Genomic DNA, 16,323 nt, shown 5'->3' on the forward strand with positions numbered 1-16,323 from the left:
ACAATACAGAGAAGGTTCACGTGGCCCTGGGGCAAGTTGGCATACGAATTTGTGAAGTGTTACATGTTCTTCAAGTTTGGCTGCCCTCTGAGCTTTGCCTCCTTTCTATACCTGCTACATGGTGGCTTGCAGGCTGTGATTTTAACCAACAGGTCCACCACAGACCCCTTTCCCAATATATCATTGCTGATAAACTGGCAGTGGGTCTCTTTTATTTCCCTATGGATTTTGAAACAGTTACAGAGTTTAAAAGATCTGTTATTTTTAGAATAAAATAAAAGCATTAACGTCAATTTTAAAATCTAAATAGTTCTGCTGGTAAGGTCGTAGTATCTGAATTACGTCTGGCATGTGCTGAGTTGGACAGGCTCAGCTGGAGTTGTAAGTGGGACACTGTGATTGGTCCAAGTGCCCCAGAACCCCTCCAGCATTAATTTCTGTCTCTGATATGTTCAACAAAGCATGCTGATGTTAAAGCCAGGCGAGGGGACTGGGCTTCGGTGTGATGCCCAGACCTGGAATATCCTCATACACCAACAAGGCTCATGCAGGACAACTGCTTGCTTTTCAGCTTCTTTCCCAGATGCATCCACAAAAGGAGCAAAGAGTGAATTTTCTTCAAATTAATGTTTTCAAGATTCACAGGGTGGTCCTGACCTATGTTCAGGCTGTTAAAGTAGGTGTTAAATTGACCAAAACCATTGTATATGGGGAAGAGAAGACTCTGTGAGTGGTCATAATTCTTTCAGTGGGGGAAGTATGATTGCAGTTTGCCTGAAGATTAAACAGTACACAAGTTGGTACAAAAGAAAGGTGGTGAATCCAGGACTGAAGGTATTATGTTTGAATGCACATAGTGTACAAAATAAGGTAGATGAGCTTATAGTGCAGTTAGAAATTGGCAGGTATACCGTTGTTGGCGTCACAGAGCCGTGGTTGAAGGAAAACCACAGCTGGGAGCTATACGTCCAAGGATACACATCCTATTGAAAAGACAGGTAGGTGGGCTGAGGGGGTGGGGTGGCTCTGTAGGTAAAAAATGAAATCAAATCCTTAGAAAGAAGTGACATAGGGTCAGAAGGTGTGGGTCGAGTTAAGAAACTGCAAGGGTAAAAAGACCCTGATGGGAGTTATATACAGGCCTCTGATTAGCGGCCAGGATGTGGGGTACAAATTACAACAGGAGATACAAAAGGCATGTAAAAAGGGCAATGTTACAGTGGTCATGGGGAATTTCAATATGCAGGTAGATTGGGAAAATCAAGTTGGTACTGGATCTCAAGAGAAGGAATTTGTAGAACGCCTACAAGATGGCTTTTTAGAGTAGCTTGTGGTTGAGCCCACTAGGGAAAAGACAATCCTGGATTTGGTGTTGTGCAATGAACCAGGTTTGATTAGGGAGCTTAAGGTAAAGGAAGCCTTAGGAGGCAGTGATCATAATATGATAGAATTCACCCTGCAGTTTGAGAGGGAGAAGCTAAAATCGGATGCATCGGTATTACAGTTGAGTAAAGATAACTACAGAGGCACAAGAGAGGAGCTGGCCAAAGTTGATTGGAAGGGGAACCTAGCAAGGATGACGGTAGAGCAGCAAAGGCAGGAGTTTCTGGGAGTAATTTGGAAGATGCAGGATCAGTTCATCCCAAAGAAAAAGAAGCATTATAAAGGGACCAGGAGGCAGCCATGGCTGACAAGGGAAGTCAAAGACAGCATAAAAGCAAAAGAGAGGGCATACAATATTGCAAAAATTAGTGGGAAGCTAGAGGATTGGGAAGCTTCTAAAACCAACAGAAGGCAACTAAAAAAGCAATAAGGGAAGAAAACATGAAATATAAAGGTAAGCCAGCTAATAATATAAAGAGGACACCAGAAGTTTTTTTTCAGATATATAAAGAGTAAAAGAGAGGAAAGAGTGGACATCAGACCACTGGAAAATAACGCTGGAGAGGTAGTAATGGGGAACAGAGAAATGGCGGACACGCTGAAGAAGTATTTTGTGTCAGTCTTCACTGTGGAAGACACCAGCAACATGCCAGAAATTCGAGAGAGTCAGGGGCAGAAGTGAGTGTAGTCACTATTACTAAGGAGAAGGTGCTTTGGGGAACTGAAAGGTCTAAATGCAGATAAGCCACTTGGGACCAAATGGACTACACCCCAGGGTTCTGAAAGAGGTAGCTGAAGAGATTGTGGAGGCATTAGTAGTGATCTTTCAAGAATCACTAGAGTCAGGATATGGTTCTGGAGGACTGGAAAATTGCAAATGTCACTCCACTCTTTAAGAAGGGAGGGAGGCAAAAGACAGGAAATTATAGGCCAGTTAGCCTGACTTCAGTGGTTGGTAAGATGCTAGAGTCCATTATTAAGGATGAGGTTTCAGGGTACTTGGAAGCTCATGATAAAATAGGCCGAAGTCAGCATTGGCTTCCTTAAGGGGAGATTTTTGCCCTGACGAATCTGTTGGAATTCTTTGAGGAAGTAACAGGCAGGATAGGTAAAGGAGAATCAGTTGATGTTTACTTGGATTTTCAGAAGGTCCTTGACAAGGTGCCGCACACAAGGTTGCTGAACAAGATGGGAGCCCATGGTATTACAGGAACGGTACTAACATGGATAGAAGATTGGCTGACAGGCAGAAGGCAAAGAGTGGGAATAAAGGGGGCCTTTTCTGGTTGGCTGCCGGTGACTAGTGGTGGTCTGCCGGGGTCAGTGTTGTTGTCACTATTTTTCATGCTATATGTTAATGATCTGAATGACAGAATTGATGGCTTTGTGGTCAAGTTTGCAGATGATACAAAGATAGGTGGAGGGGCAGGTAGTGTTGAGGAAGCAGGGAGTCTGCAGAAGGATTTGGAAGTATGGGCAAAGAAGTGGCAGATGGAATACAGTGTAGGGAAGTGTATGGCCATGCAGTTTGGTAGAAGGAATAAAATCATAGAATATTTCTAAGCAGGGAGCAAATTCAGAAATCAGGGGTGCAAAGGGACTTGGGAGTCCTAGTGCAGGATTCCCTAAAGGTTAACTTTCAGGCTGAGTTGGTAGTAAGAAAGGCAAATGCAGTGTTGGCATTCATTTTGAGAGGACTAGAATATAAAAGCAAGGATGTAATGCTGAGGCTTTATAACGCATTGGTCAGACCACATTTGGAGTATTGTGAGCAGTTTTGGGCCCCATACCTAAGGAAGGATGTGCTAGCATTGGAGGGGGTCCAGAGGAGGTTGACCCTGGGAATGAACGGGTTAATGTCTGAGGAGCATTTGATGGCCCTTGGCCTGTACTTGCCAGAGTTTAGAAGGATGGGGGAGGGGGTGGATCTCGTTGAAACCTACTGAATATTGAAAGGCCTGGATGGATTGGACTTGGAGAGGATGTTTCCAGTAGTGGGAGAGTCCAGGACCAGAGGGCACAGCCTCAGAATAGAAGGACGTCCCTTTAGAACAGAGATGAGGAGGAACTTCTTTAGGCAGAGGGTGGTGAATCTGTGGAATTCATTGCCACAGATGGCTGTGGAGACCGTCATTGGGTATATTTAAAGCAGAGGTTGATAGGTTCTTGATTAGTAAGGGTGTCAAAGATTACGGGGAGAAGGCAGGAGAATGGGTTGAGAGGGGAAAAAGAAATCAGCTGTGATTGAATGGTGGAGCAGACTAAATGGGCCAAATGGCCTAATTCTGCTCCTACATCTTATGGTCTTATGGAGAGGCAGATTGGTTACACCCTTCGTTAACCAGCTGGCAGGTATATTCACAGGTCCTGGCGTATTCATCCAAGAATTAAGAGGAATGGTCCCTTCAGACTCCAGATCAGCTTGGAGGCTACAAGAGCATGGTGCCTTCTGCTGTAAAAACACCCACATCCCACCTTCTGCAAAACCACTGTCCTCCCTCCCTCCACAACCTTGTGGGCTGGCGTGGGGATTAGTTGCACAGGCAACCATTTGCTGTCCATTAATGCAAGGAGCAAGAGTTTGATGCATTCATTATTTTTTCTCCCCCGCTGAACAGTGACGATGGCATGTCTTTCCTACATCAGTGAGTGGCTGCACTTCCCAGAACTAAATAAATTTTTGTTAACTTCAATTTGAGGTAAAGCATTAAGGTAATCATTCAATTAAATGGACAAATTGAGCAGATAAGGATGAAACAATAACCAGTGCCACTGTAGCTAATGTGATGCATTCATCTGGACATAAATGGAAATAGCTATTACTGGTGGGTGCAGCAATAACTATATTTCTTTGGAGACGTGTTGTTTGCTGCTTTCTTCCATATTCTAGGTTTCATGTACCGTGGAAACTACAATCGGCACAGTGCTAGTACTGGGCATGGCTAAAGTGGAGGAACTTAGATGAGCCTGGCCAGATACTACTTTGGGGATTCCGTGGGTTGGGTGGAACCTCTGCTGATACCCCACCAGGGCACGGTATAGGTGAGGATGAAGACATTAGGAAGTCTCACAGTGGTGGAGATTGGGGCAAGATTAATGGTCAGCTCGGCCAGTGAAGAATGGTAGAATGACCCATTAAAGGGTTAGATTTACCCTAATGGTATCAAGGTCCAGGCATTGTGTATAAATGGATGCACAGCCAGTCTGATCACTGTCTTGTCACCAATCAGCACACCCAACACTTAACTCAGGACATGCCTTCTCATTGAGATCTTTCACCCTCCTCTTGATGCACCAAGGGATGTATTATTCAACAGTACTCACACATTTTCATTCTTTTACCTCTGACCACTATTGAACAGAGTTTCTTCAGTGTCCAGTGGTCAAAAGTAACACCTATTAGTGTTTTAAGACTGCATATATTGAATATTTTAAAGCTGTAATTAACAGGTGCCTCCACTACATTGTGAGACCAAACGCAGACTAGGTGACCGTTTTGCAGAACACCTGCCCTCTGTCCATAACCACGATCTGCATCTCCCCGTTGCCGGTCACTTCAACTCCCCCTCCCACACTATCACTGAAATGACAGTCCTCGGCCTCCTCCACTGCCAGGAGAATTCTAAGCGCAAACTGGAGGAACAGCACCTCATTTTCCATCTTAGAACCTTTCAGCCTAATGCATGAATAATGAATTCTCCCACTTTAGGTAATCCCCGCCCCCCCTTCCCCACAAACCCCCCCCACCCACCCACCCACCACCACGCTTCTTCTCTTCTTCACTTTCGTAGCCTTTTTTCCTCTCCTTACCTTTGACCCATCCCCCCAGTGGATCAGCTGTCTATCACGATCTCTTACCTGCATCTACCTATCACCACCTTGTGCCCACCCCCACCTCCCCTCTTTTGTCCACCTATCACTGCTCTGGTTTTCCCTCCTATATATTGGGCTTCCCCTTTTCCTATCTTTAGTCCTGAAAGGTCCTGACCCAAAATGTTGACCACGGATGCTTTTCTCCACAGATGCTGCCTGGCCTGCTGAGTTCCTCGTCGTGTTTTTCATCTAGATTCCAACATCTGCAATCCTTTGTTTCTCTCATGAACAGGTTTTTGTTTAGCAGTAGTTTTAAAGGTGACAGATCCAAGGCAAGTTGACATAAAATGTAAAAACAGATAGTAAAATGTTTTATAAGGAAGATAATAGCCAAAGTAAATGTTGGTCTCTTGGAGATAAAATTAATGCATTAATAATGGGAAGAAGGAAAGGCAAAGACTTTGAACAAATATTTTATAACTCTCTTCAAGGAAGAAGACACTGAAAGCATTCCAACTACAGCATTAAACCAGATGCTAAAAGAGACTGAGGAACTTAAAACAAACATTATCACAAAAGAAAATGTACTGGGAAAACTAATAAGGAAAAAGGTTGATAAGCCCTCCTGGATCTGATGATCTATATTATGGAGTCTTGAAAGAAGTGGCTGAAAAAAATAGCCTCCAGAGGACTTTGGAGGCGGAGTCACTGAATGTATTCAATACTGAAATAGATTTGTGGACTATGAGGAAGTGAAGGGTTATAGGAAAAGGCAGTAAAATGAATTTATGTCCAAGATCAGATTAGCCATGATCTTATTGAATGGCATAACACTCTCAAGGGTTGAATTGCCTACTTATTCTCATATTTCTTATATTACCTTCTTAAAAGTTGCCCATTTGGAAAAAAATGAGGGCAGAGGTTATAATCTGAAATTGCTGAGTGTGGAATGCTATCAAGTGCATAATTGAGGCCTGAAGATTACGTTGAAAGCTTCATTGTAACTACATTGGAGGCTAAGGGCAGATAGGTTAGACTTGGAATGGGATGGAGAATTAAAGTTAGAGACCACAGGAAGAAGGTAGTCACACTTTTACACCGATGCAAGGTGGTTGTTGTGGTTGAAAAGCCACTCTGATCCTGGAGCATTGGTGTAAAAGGCTTTTATTTAGTAGAAACAAACACACAGATGAGATCAGATGGCAGATGGCAGAATCTCCCTGCAACTCAAATATATTGAGTTTATACTCTTCAGATACAATGACAATAATGAAATATGATTGATAGCTCATTCAAATGCGACCATGACTGGTGTGCCTGTCTGGAACCTTATATGGTCTGTGCACGAGTTGGAGACACAAGACCTATTCATCTATTGTTTACTCCTGTCTGTATTTTAATCATTAAAAATACCTCAACTCAAAGATGTCCAACTCTAATGCCTGGTTCAATAGTACCAAATACCTTTACTCTAAATGGGCAAAGGAATGACAGATGGAATTTAGCTCAGACGGATGCAAAATGATGCATTTTGGGAAGTTAAACCAGGGCAGGACTGACACAGTAAATGATAGGGCACAGGGAAGTGTTGCAGCACAGAGAGACTCGGGGATACAAGTATATAGTACCCTGGAAAGTGAGACACAGGTAGACAGGGTGGTGAAGAAGGTGTATGGCTTGCTTTGCCTTCATCAGTCATTGCATTACCAGAGTTGGGATGTGGTGTTACAGCTGTGGAAGACGTTGCTGAGGCTGCACATGGAGTATTGTGTGCAGTTCTGGTTGCCATACTAATGGAAGGATGTGACGAAGCTAGAGAGGGTGCAGAACAGATTCACAAGGATGTTGCTGGGACTGGACAACTTGAGTTATAAGGAGAGACTGGGTAGGCTGGCACTGTTTTCCCTGAAGTGAAGGATGCTGCAGGGTGACCTAATAGAGGCTTATAAAATCATGAGGGGCATAGATAAGGTGGATGGTCACAGTCCTTATCCCAGGGTAAGGGAGTCCAAAATTAAAGGGCATAGATTTAAGGGGACCCAAGCAGTAAGTTTTTCACACTTATGGTGGTGGGTATATGGAACAAGCTGCCGGAGGAAGTGGTAGAAGCAGGTATAATTACAATGTTTAAAAGGCATTTGGACAGGTACATAGAGAGAAAAGGTTTGGAGCGATATGGACCAAGTGCAGGCAAATGGGACTATCTCAGGAAGGCACCTTGGTCACCATGGACGAGTTGGGCTGAAGGACCTTTTTCTTTGCTGTATGGCTCTATGATTCCATGACTCTAGAATGTCCAGGGGGTCAAATGCCTCAACCTTTCATCTATTATTTCCCTCTTCTCAGCTACCCGGTGTATTTCATGCCTCCTTGTAGTACATTGATCTCCTTAATCCTGATCTCAGTGTGTCAGTGGCTTGGAGTTTTGATTCAATTAACAAAACCCTTTGTCTCAGTTGTCGAGTTGGCTTTTATACCTTTGGCCAAATCGTACCAGAATGCATCATAGTCATGTCCTAGTGTTGAACAAATATATCTATAAACATTTATATTTTGAAGAACCAATCATTGTCTTGTATATTATAGCGATCAATTTCCAAACCACTTACAGTATATCAAGTGGGTCCCTGCTGTGACCATGCAGTTTCTGTTTCTCATAGACAGTCTCTATTTACGTAGCTACACTTTGTGATTTCAAAGCCAGTTACTGCTTGAGAGTATCAATACATTTTGAAATAGCTTGCTCATATCAATGATTTCTATATTAACTTTATACTCTGTTTATACTCTGTTTATACTCTTTATACTCTTTAAACTCTCTATTTCCTACCAAAGTTCAGCAAATCTGTCTTTGGTCACCTCAATATTGTGAACCATGAGTACACTCATATTAAAAGAAAATAAAATAAATCACTGTTTTATCCGGAAGGGCATTTTGGGAACTCAGACAGTGGAAATACACCATCTAACAGTTACATAGAACAGTACAGCACAGGAACAGGCCCTTCGGCCCACAATGTTGTGCCAAACCAATTACATTAGTAATAAAATACCCAACTAAACTAATCCCTTCTGCCTGCACAATGTCCATATCCTACCATTTCCCTCACATTCATGTGCCTATCTAAGAGCTTCTTGAACACCCCCTATCATATTTGCCTCCACCACCACCCCAGGCAGTGCATTCCAGGCACCCACAACTCTGTGTAAAAAAAAACCTTACCCCCTATCACCTTAAATGCATACCCTCTGGTATTAGACATTTCAACCCTGGGGAAAAGGTCTTTTCAAGCTAAGCCAAAAAATCCCTCCTGTCTTCAAGGAAATTACCCTTCAGCATATCAGCAATCTACCACAACACAGATTCTATAAATATTAACTTGGGTTGAATTTGCTCTAGGGTTACTGGTTGTCCATACTCCACCTGACACCCAGTTTATAAACTTTAGGGTTCGTTTAGAGCAGCATCACCTGTGGGTCTGCTAATTTGATTTAGGAAACCAATAAGCTAAACACAAAAGTACAAGGGGATCTTGATTCGCTAGGTAAGTGGGCCAAAGATTGGCAAATGGCTTTCATTTCTGATAAGTGCAAAGTGTTGCATTTTGGGAAGTCAAACCAGGGTAGGATTTTACAGTGAATGGTCAGCCTGGGGAGTGTTGTGGAACAGAGGGACCTAGGAGAACAAGTACATAATTTGCTGAAAGTGGCATTACAGGTAGACAGGGTGGTGAAGGTGGCATTTGGCATGCTGGCCTACATCAGTCAGGCCATTAAGTATAGGAGTTGGTACATTATGTTGCAGTTGTACAAGATGTTACTGAGACTGCACTTGGAATATTTTGTAGAGTTTTGGTCACCCTGTTGTAGGAAAGACATAATTAAACTGGAAAAATCAGAGAAGATTTACGAGGATGCTGCCAGGACTCGAGAGTCTGCATTATAGGGAGAGGTCGGCCAGGCTAGGACTTTACTTCATGGTGATCTTATAGAGGTGGTATAGACAGGGTGAATGCAAATAGTCTTTTACCCAGGGAAGGGGAACTAAAATCTGGAGGGCATAGGTTTAAGGTGAGAGGTGAAAATTTAAAAGGGACCGGAGGGGCAACTTCATGTAAAGGGTGGTATGTATATGAAATGAGCTGCCAGAGGAAGTGATTGAGGCAGGTACAATAACAACATTTAAAAGACATTTGGATAAGTACATGGATAGGAGGGGTTCAGAGTGATATGGGCCAAACACAGGGAAATGGGACTTGCTTGATGGGCACCATGGTTGGCATGGACCAGTTGGGCCAAAGGACCCGTTTCCATGCTGTATGACTCCATGACTTGATGACTGCAAGTACTGTAGCAATTAACACTGTCGACAGGATGACAGGATGAAGAAAACCCAGAAATAAAGTGAGCCATTCTTGCTCATATGTTGCTCTAAACGTTCGTCAGCTGCATCAGCTCTTTTGAAACTCTTTCACATCAGTTCCAGATTTTGTGCGTCAGCAGTATTAACTTCTGGTTAATCCACATATGGTACAGGAGGAGTAAATTGCAGGATATGATTTGAGAATATATAATTCTAAATTTCATGATGAGAAATGGAGGGGGGGGAGAATAAATGTAGCCTTATAAGACAAACAGTTCACTATTGTGTCTTTTGTTTCGCAGCCTCCTCCTCAGATCTATGATAAACAGCTTGATGAGAGAGAGCACAGTATAGATGAATGGAAAGGTAATGTGAAATGTAAACTCTGATTACAATTTTGACCATGTAAGTTTGATGAGACAGTTTCTGTGTGTGCTGAATATAATTGCAATGTTGATCAAATTATGGGAATGGGTGAATTTTAACCGGATCGAAAATTGGTGGTTTCTTAACCCAATTGGAACTCAAGATAGAGGTTAAAAATCTACTTTTGATATCTGCAAACTTTTAGCAACAAATAAAACTTTGGATATTTTTATTTGGCAGCCAAACTTTAAATATTTCTTGGTGATATTGGCCATTATTGTTAAGAGAAACAATTTGTGGTAGAATTTTTCTCTTCAATGCCACATTCCAACATACAATACAATTATGGTTGTGCAGTTTATTCTGATTCTGAAAATAGGTTCCATTGATCACACATGACAGGATGAGCTTCCATCCCCTTAAGTTTCCCCCTGGGGAGTAGAATAGAGTGGGAAAATGAAAAAAAAATACAAAGCTGTGTTACCAAATTACCAAAGAGTCCCTTAATTTTCAAATTTTCAATATCAGGGTGTTTGTTATACCACAGGATGCATGGAGGGGGTAGACAAATATAGGATAGAAATCTGATGGGAACTGTGGAGGTGGAACTGTATCAGGTTGTCTGCCTGCCACTTTGACCCCTCCTTCAATAACCCAATTCCTAAATACCGGGATCAGGCTAATTTGAATATTTGGGGCAGATGCACTTAGGCGTGTTGGTGCAACAGTGTGATGAGAAGGCAGGTACTTTGCCACTAAGAAGGAGCCTGAAAATCCAGATGAGAAAGTGCATTAGCTAGAGTCTCTCTGCATTCCTTTCTGAAGTCAGAGGAGCAACACACTTATGGTTATTGCGCTGTTTCCCACTTTGATAACGCCTTCAGGAAGCCCACAACAGAACCTTTGCTGTTTCCCAGCAGATATTGGGCCTAATCAGTCTATTAAAGGGTGCTGACTGAAATTCTAGGGGAAACCTATGAATGTCCCATGCCTGACCTCAGATTTGCTCTGAAATATCACCAATTTTTAACGTGTTATCTACGAGGTGAAATCTAGCATTCTACTTCAAATGCCTTGTGGCACAACTGCTCGTCTAAGGTCAACACCATCCCTACACCCACCCCACCTCCCCCCCCCCCCCCACAACATTGTCCTCCTTTGATCATCCTTGTTACATGTCCAATTCCTGTTGGTGACCAGATGGGCTTTACCATCCATCCTCTCCACCACTGTTGCCAATCCACCTTTGCCCCAAGCACCATCAGCTCACTGAACTAACTTGTGTAAACTGAAGTGAAAAAACTGGCAAGCCAAGGTTCAGAGATAATTTATGTCATGTCCTGCTAAGTAACATGTTCTCAGCATAGTGATTGGAGGATTAGGACAACAGCAAATGAAGGTTCCATAAATGATTATATTCCTGTGTTTTTTTTTGAAATAACAGAATTAATCTACAAAGAAGTGATGGATTTTGAAGAAAAGACTAAAAATGGTGTTGTGAAGGGACAACCATCTCCCTCAGGTAAACCCAGTAACCCTGTACATTGAAAATAAGATTGATCTTCAAGCACAGTTACACTGTTCTGCCATTTTCAACTGTCTCCACTGATGTGCTTTAATTATCAATTGAAGTTTTCTTCAGGTAAAAGGTGATTTGTTTAACCATAAATTACCAGAAAATAGTGAGATATCACTTTGGTAGCAAAGAAGTATGAAATAATAGTTCACTGTGCTGTTGCTTCTATTTCAACTTACCTCCTCCCCAACAGTTGGTGATTCTTGCATTTCTGAATTACTTCTGCTGCCCACTAGTAGGTAGTAAAGAGATTTCAATGGAACAATTTCCTTGTTTCAAACAACCAGATAACTGAGTGCAGTGAAATACAATTAAGCACAAATGAAGGATCCACATGGCTGAACAATATTCATGAGCCACTCTTCAAACTTTTACCCCCCCCCCCCCCTGCTGGTTGTCACTACTGTGGTAATTGCCTTCTCACTGAGATTTAAATACTTTTTCATAATCAGATGTTACTAGGAAAGCTGATTTATCCCCCATGTATTAAAAAATCTCTAACTGCAACAAAGAATAAATTGCTCAAGGAATGTTTTGTGACAGCAGAGAAACCTGCAGAAATTCCACCCTCGGTAATTGGGGTGGGTCTTGAAAGGGTCAAGTAAGCGCTCCTCCTTCACCAGTCCCTCAGGATTGAGCTTGACTTCCTTCTGATTTGGTTCTGAGGTGACTGATGAAGCCTATCTGGGAACTACTGATTCTTCCACAGATGGGCAGAAGGTGACTGATAGCAAGGGTTGGGGGTGGGGGCAGGATGGGGGAGCAAGTGGGTAGTTTGTGGATGGCAACATCCCTCCTCCGGTTGCCCCTCCAGGAGATGATGTACCTTTCACCTTGTTCTTTAAACTGGTCAATTTCTCCTTGATGTGTCCCACTCAATGCAACAATGTCAACGTTAGAGCACTTGAAGTCCCAAGCTATGATAGAGTAGCATTCATATTTGTAACTGTTGGGATTGTCCATTAGGTTAAGGACATTGCTGTTCCCAGAATTGTTTCTTTTAACTTGGGATAGCCATTGCACACCAGTTACCACATGGGCTTCAACTGAATACCAATGAACTGGAGGCTATTGTAGTCTCTCCTGATTTTTAATTACTTTGAAATAGGAGAGAGTGAAATGCCTGAGAGTCATAAAACTGCAGGAAGTGCTCTTCCTTAAGCAGAGTTCCTTTCTGTTGAGCCAATGTGTTACAAGATATTTTTATTAGTCACATGTACATAGAAATACACAGTGAAATGCATCTTTTGCACAGAGTGTTCTGGGGGCAGCCCGCAAGTGTCGCCACGTTTCCAGTACTAACATAGCATGCTCACAGCTTCCCAACCCGTATGTCTTTGGAATGTGGGAGGAAACCAGAGCACCCAGAGGAAACCCACGCAGTCACCAGGAGAACATACAAACTCCTTACAGACATCGGCCGGAATTGAATCGCGGTCGCTGGTGCTGTAATAGCGTTACGCTAACTGCTACGTTACTGTGCCTGCAGAAACAGAAAAATACTTCTGTATTTGAAAAAAAACATTTAGCAATGAGATGGCAGTTGTTCTCCTTTTAGAAGCAGCAGGTTCCTGTTGCAGGAGTCTGGTGTCAACCAAACCAATGATTGGAAGACTGCAAATAGTTGATCCAAGCACCAATCACTGCAGTCCATGCTAGTCATAGCCTGCCAACCAGAGAAGAACTCATTCATTCCTACTCTTTTCTCTCTCCGTTAACTGACTTCTTATCCATGTTAGTATATTACCACCCATTTCCATTTCTCACCAACCTCCTCTATGGGAAATTACTGAAAACTTTTTGAAAATCCAAATGCACGGCAACCACTAGTTCTCCCTCATCTACTCTACTGGTATAGTCCTTCAACTCCAGCTGATGCGTCAAACATGATTTCTCTCTCAATCCAAGCCAGTGTATTACTCCCAATTCCATGTGCTCTAAGATATAGGCCCTTATCAAAAGCCTTCTGAAAATCCAAGTACACCACAACTACCAGTTCCCTCTCATCTGCTGTACTAAAAACATCCATACTCAATCATAATCATTGTTTTCTCTGTGTTTTGGTAGCATATCCTTTATTACAGATTCCATTACAGATAACAGATTCCAGCATTTTCAAACCACTCAGGTTAACATTGTCAGGCTAACAGGTTGGTACCTCCTCCTTTGCTCTTAATTCTTCCTTTCTTAAATAGTGGAATAACATATTTTATCCTCAATCAGCAGGAATTATTCCAGAATCTATAGACTTAAGGAAGGTGTTAACCAGAACATCCATCTCTTTTGTCCCTCCTTCAAAACTCAGGGATGTGGATCTTCACATTCTTAGGATTTATCATTTTTAGACTCTAGTACTATTTCTTCACTGATACTTATTTCTATTATTTTCCCATTTGCACCAGGCCCTTGGCCCTCCAGTATTGGTGGGAATTATTTTCTGTAATTTTCTTCCATGAAGGCAGACAAAGTATTTGTTTAATTTCTTTGCCACTCCCCACCCACCCCCATTGTAAGTTTTATCCTCTCTAAATACAAGGGGCCTAAATTGGCCCTCTCCTCCCCCACCCTTTTTACAGACCTATAAAAACTCATACAGTCCATTTTTGTTTTTTGATGGTTTACTCTTGGGTTTAATTGTCCCCTTCTTTATCAGTCTCTTGCTTGCCCTTTACTGAATTCTTAAAAACTCTTTGGGTTTACAGCTTTTTCTGGTAATTTTAAAAGCCTTTTCCTTAGATTTAATAGTCATTTTAATTTCTCTTACAATCCATGTTTGGACCACTTTTCCTTTCATGTTTTTATGCTTTAAAGGACTGTATATTTGTTGCAAGTCATGTATTATTTTAAATGCTGGTCATTGCCTGTCCACCATCATAGCGTTAATGTGGTTTCCCAATCTGCCACTGCCAACTTGACCGTCAGACCTTCTTAGTTTGCATTGTTCAGATTGAAAATCCTAGTTTCTGATTGAACTACATCACTTCCAAACCTTATGCAATATTCTATCAAACTACGGTCACTCTTTCCTCAGGGCCCCTTTACAACTCAGTTATTCAATAACCCTTTCTTGTTGCAAAGTACTAGATTTAAAATAGCCTGTTCTCTAATCAGTTCTTCAATGTTCTGATCCAGAAATCCACTTCACAAGCATTCCCAGAATTAATCTACTACCTTGTTACGACTAGTTTCATTTGCCCAATCTATGTGTAGGTTAAAATCCTTTGTGATCATTGTATTATGCCCATTACAAGCACCTCTAATTTCCTTATATATAGTGCCCAAAATCACAACCACTAGCTGGAGCCCTAAAAACAGCACCCACCTGCCTTCTACATCCTGCTGTTTCTTAGCTCCACTCATTCTAATTCTATATTCTAATCTGCTGAGCCAAATCCTTTCTAATTATGGTTCAATTAATAATGGTCCTTATTAATTGTGCTATCCCTCTACCTTTTCCCATTTGCTTACCCTTCTTAAATGTCAATTATCCTGCAATTTCTAGTTCCCAGCTTCAGTCACCCTGGAAGTTTCTGTTATAGGAATTGCATCTTATCTATTTACAACTATTTGTGCTATTAATTTGTTCTTCTCATTGTGAATGCACTGTGCATTCAGATACAATGCATATGAGTAGGCCTTTTTTGCCTTTCTTTCCCACACCCATATATTTACTACATTTCTAACTTCCACTTTCAGCTTTGTTTCTCCCTCTTGACTCTCCTCTCAGGTTTCCATTCCATCAAATTAATTAACACCCTCCTCAAAAGCACTTGCAAATCCCTCTGTCCAAAGGTGTAATCTGTCTGATTTGTAATTGGTTCCAAAATCTCAGAAATTTAAAGCCCTCTCTTCTGCACCATTCTCTCCAGCCTTGCCTTCATTTACTCTGTCCTCTCATCTCGGTACTCATGAACCCATGGCACTGGGAAGGATCCTGAAATTACTGCTTTGTAACTTCTTTCCGAGCTCCCTAAAACCTACAATGAATTAGTAAAAATAAGCTCTTCTGAATCATCCTGCAGATGCCAGTAGCTGTCTTTTAGGTTGTCATGGGGCTTAACTGTGGATGGAAATTGATGAGAAATGAAAGGCCATAAGACATAGGAGCACAATTAGGCCATTTGGCCCATCAAGTCTGCTCCACCATTCGATCATGGCTGAATTATTTCTCCCACTCAACCCCATTCTCCTGCCTCCACCCCGTAACCTTTGATGCCCTTACTAATCAAGAACCTATCAACCTCTGCTTTAAATATACCCAGTGACTTGGCCTCCACAGCCATCTTTGGCAATGAATTCCACAATTTCACCACCCTCTGGCTAAAGAAATTCCTCCTCATCTCTGTTCTAAAGGAATGTCCTTCCATTCTGAGGCTGTGCCCTCTGGTCCTAGACTTTCCTACTACTGGAAACATCCTCTCCACATCCACTCTGTCCAGGCTTTTCAATATTTGGTAGGTTTCAATGAGATCCCCCCTCATCCTTCTAAAGTCCAGTGAGTACAGGCTCAGAGTCATCAAACGCTTATCTTACATTAAACCTGTCATTCCTTGGATAATTCTTGTAAACCTCCTCTGGACCCTCTCCAACACCAGCACATCCTTCCTTAGATATGGGGTCCAAAACTGCTCACAAGTGTGGTCTGACCAATGCCTTATAAAGACTCCGCATTACATCCTTGCTATTATATTCTAGTCCTCTCAAAATGAATGCTAACATTGCATTTGCCTTCCTTGCTACGGACTCAACCTGCAGGTTAACCTTTAGGGAATCCTGTGCTAGGACTTCCAAGTCCCCTTGCACCTCAAATTTCTGAATTCCC

At 42.1% G+C, this 16,323-nt stretch overlaps 1 protein-coding gene across 1 annotated transcript in view; it reads left to right on the forward strand.

Annotated features, from left to right (window-relative positions):
- Window positions 1-16,323, forward strand: part of LOC127581990 (mitogen-activated protein kinase 10-like) — a 200,465-nt gene that overhangs the window by 171,342 nt on the left and 12,800 nt on the right. Inside the window, 2 exon segments of the mRNA XM_052036874.1 lie at window positions 9,862-9,925; window positions 11,370-11,447. Of these exon segments, the coding sequence (XP_051892834.1) occupies window positions 9,862-9,925; window positions 11,370-11,447 (142 nt within the window).

Source organism: Pristis pectinata, chromosome 2 (assembly GCF_009764475.1).
Source record: "Pristis pectinata isolate sPriPec2 chromosome 2, sPriPec2.1.pri, whole genome shotgun sequence".
In the NCBI taxonomy this organism is placed as follows: domain Eukaryota; kingdom Metazoa; phylum Chordata; class Chondrichthyes; order Rhinopristiformes; family Pristidae; genus Pristis; species Pristis pectinata.